This window comes from Fistularia commersonii, chromosome 7 (assembly GCF_037954325.1).
Source record: "Fistularia commersonii isolate RoL2024-O1a breed Wild chromosome 7, RoL_Fcom_v1.0, whole genome shotgun sequence".
Lineage (NCBI taxonomy): Eukaryota > Metazoa > Chordata > Actinopteri > Syngnathiformes > Fistulariidae > Fistularia > Fistularia commersonii.
Window position 1 is genome coordinate 4,399,458 of NC_141290.1, and position 18,043 is coordinate 4,417,500.

General features: G+C 43.1%; 1 protein-coding gene across 1 annotated transcript in view; it reads right to left on the reverse strand.

Annotated features, from left to right (window-relative positions):
• Positions 1-8,670: 8,670 nt before the first annotated feature.
• The window catches only part of rassf9 (Ras association domain family member 9), an 11,319-nt gene continuing 1,946 nt past the window's right edge, over positions 8,671-18,043 (reverse strand). Inside the window, exon 2 of the mRNA XM_086149245.1 lies at positions 8,671-11,829. Within this exon, the coding sequence (XP_086005371.1) occupies positions 10,626-11,829 (1,204 nt within the window). The 3' untranslated portion in view covers positions 8,671-10,625. The remainder of the gene's footprint in view (positions 11,830-18,043) is intronic.

Here is an 18,043-nt window from a genome sequence, read left to right on the forward strand (position 1 = left end):
TGTGTGTGTGTGTGTTTTTGCCGCCAGCCCTCATATTGCCCAATATGGCGTACTCTATATGAAGTATTTGTACTGCACTTAGAAAGCCACCCCCTCCATCCCTTCACAAACACACACACACACACAAGCTCTCACACACACACAGGCGTGCTGGAAGGGGTCGCGACCTCTTCGGCTCCCTCGCTGCCTCCGTGCGTATGTGTACAGGTGCTCCCAACGTCCGTCCTGACATCACATCCTGCGGCGCCGGGCTGCACGCCGGCCAAGGAAAGCAGAGCCGCAGACAATGCAGGAGTGAGAGGTGAAAAACACGTGTGTGTGTGTGTGTGTGTGTGTGTGTGTGTGTGTGTGTCTGTCTCATTAACATCCCACTCTGGCTCCTCAAAAGCATTTTTACCAGCCGATTGGCATATTGATCGGCTGGTAAATGGCAAAGAAATAGCTGTGAGGGTCCTTATTGCTCTGATCGATACTCAAACGATTGTCCAGCTGATCTGATCACCTGGATTGACTTCAAATCAATAATAGAAGTTGAAATTCTCTCAAAGCATATGTCATGTGTTTTTTAATATTTCCTCAACAGTAAGTTGAGGATTATGGCTAAGTCATAAATACCAGTTATACATCGACAAGAAGAATCAATCAATCAATCCGTTGCCATGGTGATCATTTGCGCTTTCCGAACGCACCGACACTCATCGTACAGGGGGGGTTTGACGGCCAGAAAATGTTTTTGGATTAATTTATCTTTGACGCAGCAGTGCATGATGCCTTTTTCCAACTGTTACTACGCATGGTGATATCTTTGTAATAACATTGTTATTACGCATGTTTGCTAACCATATTCAATTTTCTGTAAAAGATATGCAAGTGTTTAAAAAAAAAAACAAGCAACAAAAACATGTTTAGTGTCTGGGTTAAACATATGGAATATAAATGAGTCTGGGGGACCTGGACTGGTCACCTGTCAATCACACGGTCACCTGTCAATCCCAGAAATCCAATCTCATCGACTAGGAAATAATAATGTAGTGTCAGAGCCAATCGCTGCTGTTGTTTTGGAGAGAGGGGCGGAGTTTAACCAGGATGGATCAGCTGTCAATCACACACGGAGATATTCGACCACTCACACCTACAGGCAATTTAACCTTTTTTGGACTGTGGGATGGAGAACCTGGAGGGAATCCAGCCAGGAAAATATGAGAACCCAGGTTGGAGAACATGAGGAGAACGTGGAGAACCTTCTCTGTGCAGAACGTAGGGAGTTGCTAACGGCTGCACCAGCGCGGCGCTCATCTTGAGCATATCTGCTCCGATGCGATCTCGCAGGAAATACTCTGACAGACAACATAAATACAAACCCGGTTCTTTGCTGTGTGTGTGTGTGTGTGTGTGTGTGTGCGCGCACGAAAGGAGATAAAGAAGGCAGTCGGTGCCGTAATTGCTGTTTACCATCGGCGCGGACGCATCTCACACAATAATCAGACACGGTGATGAAAGTGACCCACTTTGTTTACCGTCTGCGGGGGGGCAGTCTCCCGCCGCCACGGGAAAACATCTCCAACGGCGAAGTGACAAGTCACTGATGACGCCGCCCCGCCGAGGCTATCGCCGAGAGATCGTGGAAACAAGATGTCGGACGCACGTCGTTTTTTATGTTTAAATCTTTTAAAAACATTTAAATCTTTTAAAAACAACATTGCTAGGTTATACGCTTTTCATTTAAAAGGTCCGTCCTCCAAACTGGCTTCTGTCTCATTGCGTTTTTCTGTTTCAGTCTCGTTTCTAGCGGCTTCCTGTTTTATTTTGATAGCAACTTCCTCTTTTTGTGCTCCACTTCCTGTCTCCAGGAAATGAGGGGATTAGCAACATCACACTTTTATCTTTACTTTAATTTTAGTAAAAACTTAGAGAGGATCGAGAAGAGAAAAAAACAAACATAGCTTTTCAAAATAAAATACATCCAAAATGCAGAGGCTGTGACTTCCTCGCTGACAGAAAGTAGGTAGGTCGGTGAAGGAGATAAAGCTTTGGAAAGAGGTGGGGTTTAACTTGGGAGGGTTAGCTGTCAATCACAGAGTTAACCTGTCAATCACAGGTGCACGTATTGAGCCATCAATCATTTCAACCTGCTGATTGTTTTTGGACTGAGAACCTGGAGAACCTTGGATCTTAAACAGGAAGTGATGTAATAATTCTCAGATGGAAGTTTTTAAAAATTCACCCGTTGCTCCAAAACAATGAAACAATTTGTCATTTTTTGCTTTCTCTCCTTCTGAGGTAATGTTTAACCTCCCAAGTGAAACACACACACACACACACACACACACGATACAGGAAATGCCTGAGCGAGTGGATGATTCCCTATTTCTGAAACAGTGGAAACTAAATGGAAGCACCGTGTGTGTGTGTGTGTGTGTGTGTGTGTGTGTGTGTGTGTGTGTCTGTGTCTGTGTGTGCGTGGGCATGAGGACCCCGTCCTGCACGATGTGTCGCCCCAGGTAAAGAAAATAAAAGCTTTCATGATAAAAGTGCGCACAAAGTGCTAGCACCTATAGCGTCTTAGCTTAATTGTCCCCGAGCGAGACTGTCAATTCTACTTCCTGTTTCCTGCTCGGCATCAAGTTTCATGTGAATTAACGAAGGGCTACAAAGCTAGCATTTCAGGCTGTGGACACTAGCGGGAGCGTCATAACCATATTAGATCATGTGATGCTACATGGAATGGAGGGCTTGGTTGGACGGAAAAAAGAAAGTCCCCCATTGGAACCATCTGTCGTCACGGAAACAGGCACGACATACGACTGCACAAGATGCGTGTTGGTCAAACGGTCAACAGTTCTACTTTTCAGTGTTCGGTGGGAGGTTGTAATTGGATCAACGTTCCCTCTGCCGTGTTCCTGTCGTAGTCGGGTTCTGCTCCCTTCCCCCTGCGAAACATCCGCTAACAAAGTTAGCGGCAGGATGTGACGTCCGGCACGGGACAAAGAGCGGACTGTCCCCGACGTCGGATGATAGCGGGAATGCTAAAGCATGTGAGAGCTAATCTAATTCAAGTTAGATGAAGGGGGGATGGGGGCACGCTAGGACTATTTTAAAGGTTAGCGCTCCATCGTCTGTCTGCTTTCCGCGATAAAAAGATTTTATTCTCTTAATCCTCCAACCTTTAAATATCAAGATAATCCGTTAGTGGAGGAATTTTTTTTTTTTTTTTTTTTTTGGGGGGGGGGGTATGAGCCAAGAGTTGAGTGAGCGTTCACCTTCTGTTAATTTTGGGACATTTGTAGAAAATTTCAGCCAAGCTAAAAAGTTGCAATGGGTGGTGTTGACACCTGCTTTGCTTATTTTCGAAAACATCTTGAAAGGGAGGAAGGAACGGGTTTCTGTCCAAAGTTCGGGCGAAAAAGTCAAAAACCAGTGCAGAAGAAAGCGATTAAAGTTAGATTAATGAATTAATGGGATAAAAAAAAATATTTTGAGTAATTTAGGTTAAGCAATAGAACTCCCCAATCTGTCTAATCTTTGAGGTAAATACATTGAATAAAACCAGTTTATTTTTTACATTCTCTTTTCTCATGTATTTTCTTTATCATGCATTTATTGTTTATTCTTAAAGTACATTTTTGTAATTGAAAAAAAGGTTAAAAAAATCTGCATCGTTTTAGGGGAGCTGGAACAGATTGCTCATATGTGAATTAATTTAATAGGGAAATTAAACTTGTAAGTCAAGGTTCTACTGTAATATCATTTTTTTTTTTTTTTTTAAAGTATGTAGCGGTATGAATGTTTTGGCGGGTCAGAGCTGCCTGGACAAAAACAAAACATAGGAATTTGTTGAAATACCATGACCCTCACATTCCTCACCTTTAGGGTGGGATGATGGCAGGAAGTAACGCCCACCACCATTTCCTGTCTTCCAGAGAGGGGTTACTGTCAAATGAATAGACATTTTTTTTTCTCTAAAAAAAACACAAAACAAAATACACGAACAAAACAAGCTTGAAACACAGGAAATCACCAAACGGGACAGGAAGTGATAGAAAGACACAGGAAGTGAGTCCGTGGGTGCAGGAAGGGTACCTTTGACAGATTTGTGGTGAGGGGGGTAAGTTGGTAGAGGCCCCAGAAATAAGTGTGTGCGTGCATGCGTTTGTGTGTGTGTGTGTGTGTGTGTGCGTTTGGTGCCCTGCACTTCAAAAAGTATTTATTTATAATGATAAGAACCCAACTCCACCTCTGATGATAATAATCTGAGAATCAGAATGGGTTCCTGGAGGCGACGTGTGTGTGTGTGTGTGTGTGTGTGTGTGTGTGTGTGTGTGTGTGTTTGCGCAAGTTATCTTTGAGAGCCTTTGAGTTCAAGGGAAAAAAAAAAAATCAACAGGAAAATTGAATTGAAATGGCACAAACCTCTTAGCTTTGTGGGTTAGCATGCTTATAATGACCGAGCAGATGGTATCCTGTTGACTTGTAGTTAAATCTGAGGTCAGGCTAAATAGCATGCAATGCTAACACAAATGTAATGCAAAAAGAACATTTAAATATAAATTTTCTATGACATCAACATACATTTGATAACTACCACGGCGTGGTGACATATGCCTGACAATACCTTACAACACACATGGGATATTGAGAACTATAGATCAACTTGCAACATAGAATATTAACAAAACAGTGCTCTCCTGTTTACCAAAGTAGCTTTCGCAAAGCGAGATGATTGTCACTAATATTCGGCATGTTTTCGGTGAAAATAACTCATGCGGCCTATCAGCGTAATAGGAGTGTAAAGTTTTTAATTGACGCCTTCATTTTTTTGGCTTCATGCTGTTTTAGACAGTAAATACACCTAAACAATACCTGGGGCCTGACTAGCATGATAACACACAGCTAATAGACACAGAAGACAGTTGTCTTAGCTAAAAATGTTAGCTAAAAATGCTAACAATGGCAGTGTCTTTTTAAAGAATCCACCTTTACTTTGGGCTATAGTTAGCTTTGTGTGCCAGAATTCCATCTCCAGTTTTGGTGACCATGTAATGCAAGAAATACTAACAACAGATGCTAGCAGTCTCCCCTGTGTAGCTCAAAGAGCGGGACATTTTCGGAAGTCTTATCAAAAACAGCATGATACTGACTGATTAGTGTAGAGATCATGCTAGCATACTAACACATGGAAATACTTTAATTTTAAATTACTAGCTTTTCATATTAATTAGAGATTTAACTTTTCGGAGCCTGGGAGGTTGTCATCTGGGAATATTTATCTCTCAACACAATTCTAGAAACTCCTGAAAGCGGAGGTAGCACCGTCAAGGCTTCGGCGGGAAGACACAAACAAATCTAAGGTCAAACAATTAATTATGCCGTTTTTCTTTCAGTCTACGTGATTGGAGGACGTCCAGGAAGCAGACCAGACCCACGGCCGTGATCCTATTACTAGCATTAACCTGCAGCTCCGACGTTTTGCAGATGATACTATAACCGCTGCTAATCAAATGATAAATGTCAACGCCGGTCACGGGCAGGAAGACGCCTCGGCTCGCCTCTTCTGGAGGGGGACGTCGGCGCTGCAAAGGGATTAGCACGATCGCGACTTGACATTTTACAAAAGCTAAGCTCTTTAAGCTCCGCGAGGGGGGCGGGGCACGATCTTTCCGGAAACAGCGTTACCTTTTGGGGCTGATTAGCATTTGTTGGACTATTTTCGTTAAACTAAAGAACGTTAAAAAAACGCGAGCGATGCGATCAGCCAAGAAACAAACGATGTCAATTAAAAACAGCGGATTAATTACTGGAGTGATTTGAAAGCCCTGATAGCTAATTGTTAGACGCCGCTAAGCTAACATGCGGGGCGGGGTGAAGATGTTTCAGAGGAGGAGGAGGACGTGGGAAGCGTTTGTTTGTATTCATGAGCCATTTTTCTCCTTTCATCCCGCAGGTAATATAAGGCCTCCCGGGTTGGCGTTGGGCTCTGTGCACGCCAAAGGCTGATTATGTGTAGTGGCGGTGGCGGCGTGCACAGAGTGGAGGTGGGGGGCGTACACCACATGACAACACGGCTAATCAGGGCGGCGAAAGGGGACACCGGAGGGAAGGGTGAAGAGCGAAGGGGTCGGAGCGAATTCCATGTTTATGTGAGTGTCTCATCAGGAAGCGGCAATCAGGGCGCCGGCTTGGGTGGCGGGGGGAGGGGCCGCTCGTCATCCTCGGAGGCGGCGGGCTCTCCAACGCCATCGTCTTTGAGAGGTGGACGTTGTTTTTCATCGCCCGTCACCCGATTGGTCGATCGGCACATCGGAAACGTTTCAGTGAAAACGTACTATTTGCGTGACCTCACGCGATCGAGTACTTCACTCATATCTGAACCAGCTATTGTGCGCTGAGGGTCGCTTTGGGGGCGGAGCCTATTCCAGTCGTCATCGAGCGAGGGGCGGGGTTTACCATGGATCCATCACAGCATCACAAACGGACATTCACCCTACATTTACATGTCATATACAACCCTTCACCCTCCCATTCACAAACCCTGAGATATTGTTCTGCTGCAAGAACCCAACAAAGTAACTTGAACCGAGTACTTCAGTTGCCTCGGCAACAGAGCGATCGAGGTATTTTGATGGGGCAGAAGAAGTACTCTTGTCTGTGCCGAACATAGCAGTTTTGTTGATGTGAAGATGGAGGACGGTACTTACTGCTTTCAAAAGCTCCACCGGCAGTTTATTTGTGTGTGTGTGTGTGTGTGTGTGTGTGTGTGTGGTCGGTGGGATACTTGGCTGACGAGTCAAAGGCAGGAAGCCTCCAGGAGTATCATCTGTCTTCTGCGGCTGTTTACATGATTTGTACATCATATATTTGACTCGTCCTCGCCTCCTTGCAGCTTCAGGGGACACGTCCTCCAGGGTTCTTCTGTGTATGGCGGCGGCGGTGGTGGCGGTGGGTTCGATGCTCCGCACCCTGTTATTATGAGGAGGCGGAGTTGCTGACTGATGTGTGTTACGGGGCCGGGGGGACCAGTTGATTTAAGGTGAATTCAATGAGTCTGGAGGCCAGGTTTGAAGGGAACTGTGCAAAGGAAAAAAAAAATATAAATAAAGATAATGATAATGATAATTATAAACTTCAGCTTGGTTGGATTTGATGATGATGATGAAAATGTGGAGCATAAGATGCACCACCTTCTGTTTACATTTGCCGTGCTGACATGCTAATTGCTAATGGCTAACAGAGCAAAATTTAAAACATTATTTTCTCATTAATTTAACCAAACCAGATGATAGCCTTTTAGTATAAATGTATAATAGAGACGTGTATGTAGATATACTGTGTTTAGATTGATTAATTCAATTATTGTTAGTTTCATGAAATCCAGCGGGTAATTTACTTTGTTTGTCTTGATTTGTAATTGTATTCTGTTTTACAATTCTTTTGCCTAAATCCACACAATTCTTTTGTTTTGTTTACAGGTCATCTCTTGTTATTGATTGAAAGCAGTTTACCAAAAACACTTAAATCTAATTTTATTTTAAAGTAGCTTTTTTACATGTCATTTCCCTGAAGCCATTTGATTCTGTTTTTTAGTCCATTTCTTGTTCAATTTGAAAGCAGTTAATCACAATTGTATTTAATTTGATCTGCAGTTAACCAAAAACATTTTTAATTCAATTTGATTTCATTTTATCTTATGTTATTTTATTTATTTGATCATAATTAGTTGAAACTTACCCATAGCTGAATTTGTCAATGGATAAAATTGTGTACTACATATATAATACATAAAAGTGTAAAATAAAATAAAATCATTATATGTTATAATACAATATAATGTCAAATAATATAATATAATAAAATAACACAGAGCTGATCAAAAGATCCTGAAACTGTTTCTGAATCCAAGGCCGGTTTGAAACAAGCCAGTTGCCACGCCGCCACTTCCTGTTTCTAATCTCGCTGTTTCCGTCATGCAGGGATTGAGGGTGCTTTGTAGAAAACACAGGAAGCCATATTCGTGAAGCAGAGCGGTCGAGGAAACAGCGAGGAAAGGTTCACGGAGAGGTTATAAGGTCAAATCTAACTGTAAATATATAAATATAATGTAATCAATATGAGATAATATAAAATGAATGGGACGTGGAAGGGTTCAATCCTAAGGAGGGGAAGATGTTCTGCCTGCTAATGTCATTCCAGGAGAAAAAAACAATAATCCAAGAAAATCAGAAAAAACAGAAAAACACTGAGTAAAAAGAGATGACGTCATTGTGCACGTGTGTGCATGTGTTTGTGTGTGCGCAACCTCAGGCCTCTATTTGAGAACACACCCCTCCAGGTGTGTCACTTAATGGTACAGTCCATGTTTTTATCTGTTGATATAACACATCTTCGTGCAGTCCAGCTTTCAACTGCTGATATATAAATTATCTTAGTCTATAAACGGCACAGTCCATTGTTTCCTAAGATTAACACATCTTGGTGTCCATTAATAGGACAGTCAATTTCAGTCGATATGATAAGTCTTGGTGTCTATTTATGGTACAGTCCGTCTTAATAACAAAACTTGGTGTCTATTAATGGTACAATCCACTTCTTTGTTCGTGTGTATATACTGTATATATATATATATATATATATATATATATATATAGAACAAATCTTGGTGACCTCTACGGGTAAAGTCCATTTTTATTTGTGGATATAGCAAATCTTGGTTTCGATGAATGGTACAGTCTATTTTTCATCTGAAGATGTATACATTTTTTTCAGTGTATTATTGGTGCAGTCTAATTTCTGTAAGAAGATATAAGAAATTAATTCTTCTTTCAGTACGTAAGAGAACTCTGTGTCTATCAATGGTGCTGTCCATTTTTTTAATAGGTGTAACACATCCTGCTGACCATTAATGGTACAGCCCAATTTTTATCTGTTGCCATGGCGAATCTTGGCATGTCTGTATGGCACAATGGTACAGGCCATTTTTTATCTGAGTCTATTATTGGTGTTGTCCAATTTCTGTCAGTAATCATAGGAAGTTTTGGTGTTTAGTAATGGTACTATCCATTTTTAGTCCTGTACATATAACAGATCTTGACGTCTATAGTGCTACTGTCCATTGTTTGCAAAAGATACAACACATCTTGGTGACCATTAATGGTAAGGCCCATTTTTATCTGTAGATACTGTACATAAACGATCCGAGTCTATAAATTGTATGGTCCGATGTCGTCTGTCAATATCAGAAAATCTTGGTACTTATTTGTGGTAGAATCCTTTTTTTACCATTATATATAAGAAATCTTGGTGTCTATTGATGGTACTGTCCTTTTTTACGATAGATATAACATATTTTGTTGACCATTGAAGGTAAAGCCACTTAATATCTGCAAATATAATACATCTTGGTTAAGGGTACTGTCCATATATATATTTTGGTGACCATAAATGGCAAAGTCCATTTTTATCTGTAGATAATGCATGTAAATGATATGAGGCTATAAATGGTGCAGTCCAATTTTTGTCCGTTAAAAACTTTCCTTTTTTTCAATAGATATAACATATTTTGTTGACCATTAATGGTAAAGTCTATTTTTATCTGTAGATATAATAAATCTTGGTGTGTGTTAATGGTACAGTCCATGGTCCATGTTCTCCTTCCTGGTTTCTCCTTGGGTTCGGCGACTTCCTCCCACGGTCCTCTGTGATTGGTTCATTTGTTTAAACCCCTCCCTCTGCTGGAATTCCCTGTTGTGATTGGTTGCTTCCAGCCCTTCCACAAAGAAAAGGCTGAGGCTTTGTGTTTTCCAGGTTAGTTTATTACCAAAGTTAAATATGGACATTTGATATTTACAGCAGTTTTTTTCCCCGACATCCAATTCTTCTTTTTTTTTCCAAACGTCTCGTTTGGGGGCGGAGTCTAATCCTCAGTCCTTGCAGTGTGTTAAATAAATAATTTTTCTTGATGTTAAACGAGGAATGTTTGAAATCAGGAAGTGCTTTTTAAAATTTTTACAGATAACAATTATTTACAGTTTGTTGTTCTTTCGAGTTTGTAGTTTTAATATAAAACATGATGATGATAATGATTATTAGGAATGTGCAAAGCTCTAATGATGCTTCTCTCAAACGCTGGCGGTGTGTCCTGCCCTTTTCCCAGGAATAACTATGCAGGATGATCTGGAAAAATAATTCACATTTATTTTTATTTTTTCTTTGTCAATTAAAAAAATCCATTCTGAAGTAAAAACATTGTTTCGATTTATTTTTTATTTACTTTCCATAATTCAATTTTTTTAATTATTATTTACATTTTTCAATCATTTCCTTTCTGTTAATTTCTTCTATTTTTTTTTTTGTTAATTCACAAATTTATATTTTATCCTTCTATATTATTTCTTGTGAATTTCAGTTTTTTAAAAGCAGATTTCATCCAAAAAAATTCCAGATCATTCAGTGATTTTCCAGGATGTTTTCCAGGATATGCACAACCTATTTATGCAAAATACTCATCCTGTTTGTGTGTTTTTGTATTTATTCCTACGTCAACACGCCCAAGTCCGGTTCAAAGGGCGTGTCTTCTTTTATTGGCGATTAAATTTCATCCAATCGCATCGCTTCGTTGCCAGGAAGTGGATTCAGACGTCGGTGTCCAGCGGCGGGGGGAGGAAGTCCAGCCCCGGTGACAGCGAGTCCTGGCTGTGGGTGGAGCTGATGCCCGTGTCCGAGTCCGTGTCGGTCGCGTCCGGCTTGTGCTTGAGAACGGCGGCCTGGGGGGCGGGGCTTAGGGGGCTTAGGGGGCGGGGCTTGTCCTCGAGCTGCAGCGCGCCGAGGTGGGCGGCGAGCTGCCGGCACTCCTCGTCCTTGGACGCCAACATGGCGTCGTAGCGCCTCAGCTGCCGGTCCATCTCCGCCCCTTGCTTGTGCAGGGAGACGCCTGCGAGAAGGCTGCGCCGCATCTCCGCCTTAGCTAGCTCCGCCTCCACTTCGGCGGCGGCGACGTCACCTTCCTCCTGAGCGCCGCCATCTTGGCTCCTCCTCATCTCGGCGTCGATGTCCTTGCACAGTTTCAGGATGAGCTCCTGGTGCTTCTGCACCTGCACCTCCAGCCGCTCCACGCCGTCGCTGGCGTACAGGAAGTCCTCCAGTTGCTGCTCGGCACCAAGATGGCCGCCGCACGCCTCTTCCTCCTCCTCCTCCTCCTCCTCCTCCTCCCTCTCCAGTGCTTCGATTTGGGCGTCCAGCTCCCTCATGCGCCTGATTTGCTCTCGGATGGCAGCGTCTTGGCTCAAGATGAGTTGCACCATGCGTTGCACTTCCTCGCCGCCAGGTGGCGGCGGCGGCGGCGGCGGCGGCGTGTTCCCCAGGTGGAGCTTCTCCAGCTTCCTGAAGGCCTTCTTCACCACGCGCCGCTGCTGCTCCGCCGGCAGCGTCTGCGGGTGTTTCCCGCGCCCCTGCTCCCGCCGTCGCGCCCTGGTGCCGCGTCCTCTTCCCGTCTTGGCGGCGGCGGCGGCGGGCGCGGTCACGAAGTCGGCGATCCTGACCAGCGCGAAGCGCACGTGGGGCCTCTGGTCCCCCCAGGCGTGGCAAAGGCGAAGGAGGCGCATCAGTGGAGGCAGCGCTCGCTCCGAGCCACGCCAACGCTCCACCAGGCAGAACTCCTCCACGCCGCCGTCCGAGAGGCCATTTCCCACCTGGGACGAGCGGCGGTCGTCCAACAGCGCCCGCACCACCTCCTGGCAGGTGGTGCGCTTCGTCACGCCGCAAACCACCTTCTCCTCGCCGTACACAGACACCTGCACCTCCTGAGCGCTGCCGCCGCCGTCCTCCTGTGCCTTCGACCTGCGGATACACAGAGGTCAGAGGTCAACATGAGCAGGACAGAGGGAACATCTCTGCCTCGCACTCCTTCACCCTCTCTCTCTCCATCCTTTCTCTCTCTCCTCCTCTTCCTACCTCTCTCCATCCTTTCATTTTTCTCTCTCTCCATCCTTCCCTTTCCCCCCCTTTCATTCCTTCTCTCTCTCTTTCTTTCTCCCTCCATCCTTCTTGCTCTCCCTCTCTCTCTCCATCCTTTTTCTACCTCTCTCCATCCTTTCTCTACTCTTTTTCTCTTCCATCCTTTCTCTTGCGCTCCATCCTTTCTCTACCTCTCTCCATCCCTTTTTTCTCTCTCTCCATCCTTTCTCTATCCCTCTTTCATTCCTTCTCTCTCTCTCTCTGTTTCCTTCTCCCTCCATCCTTCTTGCTCCCCCTCTCTCTCTCCATCCTTTCTTTTCTCTCCCTCCCCCTTTCATTCCTTCTCTCTCTCTCTTTCTTTCTCCCTCCATCCTTCTTGCTCCCCCCCCCTCCATCCTTTCTCTTCTCTCTTTCTCTCGCGCTCCATCCTTTCTTTTCTCTCCCTCCTCCCTTTCATTCCCTCTCCTCTCCCTCTCTTCCCATCCTTTCCTTCCCTTCCCATCTCTCTCTCTTTCCATCATGACCTCCAAACATCAAGTCTTCAAACTTTCCCTCTCAAACTGATGCAATGGTGTGACTCCATCCCTCTCTCCTCTCCTCTTTCTCTCCCTCCTTCCGGGCCTAATGGCCCGCCGGCTAATATCCCGTCATTACGCCGTCCAAAGTCTGCGGCGTGCCGGCTGGCGAGGAGACAACATCTCCAGATGTCCCTCCATCCGCTGCCGTTTTGCGGGACCTTAACGAGATGATGGAGTCGGCGGGCTAATTAATCCCCGGGATTATCAGCCCGTCTCGAACCCCCTTTCCGAGCCAGGAACGGTAGTAACACATTTATTACTCTGTAATTACATGCCGTTTTGTATCAGGAGATCGGAGTCCCATCAGGCCTGAATACAAAAAAAAAAAAAAAAAACAATAATAATAATAATTATCATAATAATTTAATCATAAACTAAAACTCATGAATAAATAATCTACTTTTTTTATGAAGCTTTTTAAAATAGCCACTTGGTCATAATTACAATTGTAATGATAATTGGCATCAGAAATTAAAAATCATGGAAAAAGAAAACTTATCCAAATGACGGACTAATTAGGAGAAATGATGGAGAAATAATCCAAAAATCAGTAAGATAAAGAATAACTAATTCTCAGGGAGTGCAGAATATTTTATTTTTAAATTAACCATCAACCTTGAGAATAATTAGTAATGTGTTTACATGGTTTGTTTATAGCATTTAATTTCTATTGTATCTGATTTTACGTTATGTTGTTTAATTCAACTTAATTTTATTCTATTTCAATTTTATTTTTTCCATCACATCTGGATTGGCCGGGCGCCATTTAACGGCCAACCCCACAACCCACCATCCGGTTGCCATGGAAACAGCGACACCACAGTAACACAAACAAAATGAAATAAACTCTCATGAATTAAAATAAAACAAAATAAAAAATATAATGAAAAAAAAAATAGAATGAAGTATAATAAAATAAAATAAAATGAAATTTAGAAGTTGTTCCTGTCTTCAGACCATGTCTTATATCGAGACCTGATCAACTTTCCCCCAGGTGGTGCCGATGGCCGGCTTTACTACCCGAGGGGAGACACCTGAACGTGGCGTTCCCCCCCGACTCCGGCCACTCGGTGCCCGTTCAGTTCCCACGAGGCTTTCAGGCGCTCAGCCGGGGCTTTGTGTAAACCAGCGCTGAATCAGAGCTCTGGAATGCCGCGGCACTCGAACAAAGCTGGTTAATGGTTGTGGAAGAGGAAGGAGACGCAGCCGGGGTGAGGGGGCAACGCCATGTAATACAGACAGATAATTCTGAGAGGACTGAACTCCAACTTTTCCAGAAATTATTTCTAAAATTGAAAAAAAAAAAAAAACTATAATTATATTATGTAGTGCCTGGAAGTAATCATAGTAAATATTTTTTTATTTCAAAATTCAAGAGAATTGAGATAATAAACAGAATAACCAGAAAATAATTGAAAAATAATGAATGTATGATAAAAATATCAACAGGACATTTAAAAATAATCAATTGGATATAATTCTGGAAAAAAGTAGATGATATAGAGATGATGTTTATGTTTTTGCAGATAGGGAAGAAGTCTCCTAAAACTAAACAGGAAAGTTCCCGAAAAGATGCATAAGAGTTACGGAAACGTAATCAAGAAACTGAGAAAATCATAGAAAATTATTGAAAAATAGTGACTGTTTCCTGATGCTCATCAAGAAATAATATGTATATATTAGACAGATATAAAATGCTAAGAATCAATAAGATATTATGTAGAAAATCATAGAAAAATATTTCTAGAAAATAATAGATGAGCTAGGAATGACTGAAAACTATGCAATGGGATTTGGCCTTGAAAAAACACATTTCTTTTTCTAAAAAAAAAAAAGACTAAAAGTGCGAGGAAACAACAAAGTTTCTGAAAAGATACAGGATGGGCCACAGAGTTACGGAATTATGATCCAAAAAAAAAAAAAAATCTAGAAAACTTTTTAAACATAATGACTAATTCCTGAAGGTCATCAAAAATCTTAAAGGATCCAAAAGTCAATGTACTATCCAGAAAAGTCATAAAGAAATAATTCTAGAAATAGATAGATGATCTAGACATTACTTTTTTTTAGGGGGGGAGCTCCCCAGATTAGTTTTCTAGAAGTATTCTAGAAAACTATACAAGACAATTCTTGAAAAACTACAGTAATGGCCAGAAAGTAAGGGGAAAAAAAACTAATTAATCTAGACAATTACTGAAAAAGAGTGAATATTTTTCTCTTAAATTTTTCTCTTAAATAAAAAAAATTCAAAATTATCCAAAAGAGTGGCAATAGTAAAAAAAAATATACAGTAAATATTTTCAGAGGGCCATCAAGAAAAAAGAAACATTTTTTAATTGCCGGAAATAATATACAGCATAGAGGAAATTATTTTAAAAAATAATGGATGATCTAGAAATGACTTTTAAAAAAATCCTTCAGTGTCAGCCTTGAAGGGATCAAGAATTTTTTTCTTAAATAACTAATAAAGTCTCCTAAAATCTCAACAAGAGAGTTCCTGAAAAGATCCTGAGTCTCCCTTATCTCACCAGACCCTTCAACTGTACAGTCTAGAAGAGGAAAAACAAATTGGAAATCTAATAAAACTACTAGCAGTCACAAGAAAACAATACATACAAAAAAATCCTTTTTTTTAAATATTTGCTTTAATTCGGACACCACGGCAACCGGGCTCCATCGTCGGGCAGGGTGGGGGGGGGAGGAAATGTGAAAAGAAAAGGCGGAAAAGAAAACACAAAGAGCGTGGCGGAGGTATAATAATTATCTTGAAATACTTTGAGCAGTAAAGCAAAAATATTTCCTGCGAGAGTTGGGCTTTGGTCATTTTTTTGGGGGGACGGCGGGGTTTTTTGGGGAGGGAGGCAGGTGAATAAACACACTCCTCCAGACAATCGCGTTTTTTCGGGGGCGAGGCGATTCCTCAGCTGGGCAGGAAGCAGCCGGGAAACACCTGGGTTGGCTGGAACATCCTGACCCCGAAGCTACGAGGACTATTGTGTGTGTGGGTGTGCATGTGTGAGTGTGTGTGTGTGAGAGACGACGCCAACCTGGTCAGTTGTGGATCAATAAGCAATGCATTGAGCCAGAGCTATATTGATCACTTTGATCAATCAGGTCATTGCTGATGCCATTTTGCTAAATGTTTTGTGTTTGACTTCCTGTTCCTGTCTGTGCGCTAGCAAGGGGCGGGGCTTATGACGCCAATGCTCAACTACTTTCTTTTTTTTTGCCTTCACTTCGCCCACACTGGTTAGCATTAGCATGCTGCTAACACATCGCCAAATTAGCGGTGTTCATCTATCTATGATCACCGGCATCTTATCAGATCTTCAAATTCCAAAAATGGCGACAAACCCGACTCGAATCCCGCAGGAAGTCAGACATGTTTCGGCCAGATAGGTTAAAAAAAACACCCGTATGTGGGCTTCGGAAGGCAATCGCAGGCGACTTTCTCTTTAAGGTGCCAGAACCCTCATCTTCGCTTTGAGCGTGCTCATGAGGGCGAGCCATGCCGCGCGCCGTCATGAAGACAAAACAAAAGAGGGCACCGTGTGACCCAGACATTGATACTCATCTCCAAATAATGACATCCGTCGATGTCAAACCGGCGTTTAATAACCTGCAGGACTTGGATTGGGATTACTAAACCCGTGATGTCGCGTCATAGAGCCTTAACTTGGGACGTGTCACAGAGTATCCGAAAACAGAAATCACATCGCTGTGGGTCACAGCCTTCTCGGATAACATCCCATTGGCGTAACCATGGCAACCTGAATCAGTAGTGTCAGCGGTGGAATCCCAGCTTCTTGCAATAACCCGAGCGTTTGACATGAAGGGATCTGTCTTCCCTGTCGCGGATGGGCTGTTCAGTGTCAGGTTGCCGTGCTAACGTTTGTCAACCCCCCCCCCCCCCCCCCCCCAAAATGAACAAAAAATTGAAATAAATAATTGTAATCACAAGTTTTTTTTTATTCACTATGGGATGAATACAGGCCGGAGGTGTGGAGGGACCTCTGTTGACAGGTTACCATGGAAACGACAAATGACCATCGTAACCCGCCCCCGGCCCGCCCCTCCTCCTCGCTTCACGCCCCAGAGAGCCGGAGGAACCCGGGCTCCCCCGTTCCGCTTGAACCGAGCCGAGCCGACTGATCGACCCCCGCGAAGCGTTCAGGGGAAACGGGAAATTTCAGCGCCGGGTTCCCGATCTTGCGACGAGGGAATCACTCCCCTTCCTCTGTGACCCCCTGCCAAAGAGCGAATAGATGATTCTCTCATTTCGCTTTTTGTTTACGTTTCCGCTCGCCCGCCGATTCCTGTCACTCAAAGCCACCCCAACCCCCCGTAAGCCCCGCCCCCCTGCTGACTTTGTTAGCAGCTAATTGGCTATCGTTCACACACACACAACCCGCCGCGCCGCATTGCTGCGGACGTTCAGGCCCGCTGACTGGCAACCTTTTCAATCCCGGCCTTGTGCATACTAAACACGGTGCTAATGCTAATCTGGACAAAAATAAATGAATAAAAATGGCGAAGACCCCCGCGAGTGTCGTGGCGGCGCTTCAGATGAGTCCATTGAAGGGGAAGAAACAGGATGAGAATAAGAAGATGGGGAAATCTTAGCAACAGCATGTTAGCAACCCATCAGAAACCATTTTAAACTTCCCTTTAACGGTTGGTCAATAATAGTCACGTGACGCCATGAATCTACGACAGCAAGAAATAATCCTTGACACCGTAAATCCATGATGATTTGATCATTTCATCTTGAATCCATGGCAACATGAATTCATGACATGATTAATTCATCCTCTCCAACGTCAATCTGTGACGCCTTGAAACGACGACATGAATTCGTGACACCGTTAGTTCATCCTTGACACGGTGAACCGATGGCACCTTGAAACCATGGCAACATGAATCAATGCCACTGTGAATCCGTGAATCAGTGACATCATGAATCCATGACACCCTGAATACATTCATGACACTTGAACCCATGAATGTGTGAATCCATGACAACATGAATCTGTGAATCAGTGACAACATGAATCCATGACACTTGAACCCAAGAATCTGTGTAACCATGACAACATGAATGGGTGACAACATGAATGAGTGACAACATGAATCCATGACAACATGAATCTGTGAATCGGTGACATCATGAATTCATGACACTTGAGCCAAGAATCTATGTATCCATGACAACATGAATCCATGACAACATGAATCTGTGACAACATGAATCCATGACACTTGAACCCACGAATCTGTGAATCCATGACAACATGTATCCATGACAACATGAATCAACGACACTATGAGTCCATGAATCTGTCAATCAGTGACAGCATGAATCCATGACAACATGAATTAATGACACTTGAACCCAAGAATCTGTGTACACCATTAGTTCATCCTTGACATGGTGAACCACTGACTCTGTGAATCCATGAATCCAGTACATCATGTATTCATGACAACATGAATCCAATCAGTGACTCCCTGAATCCATG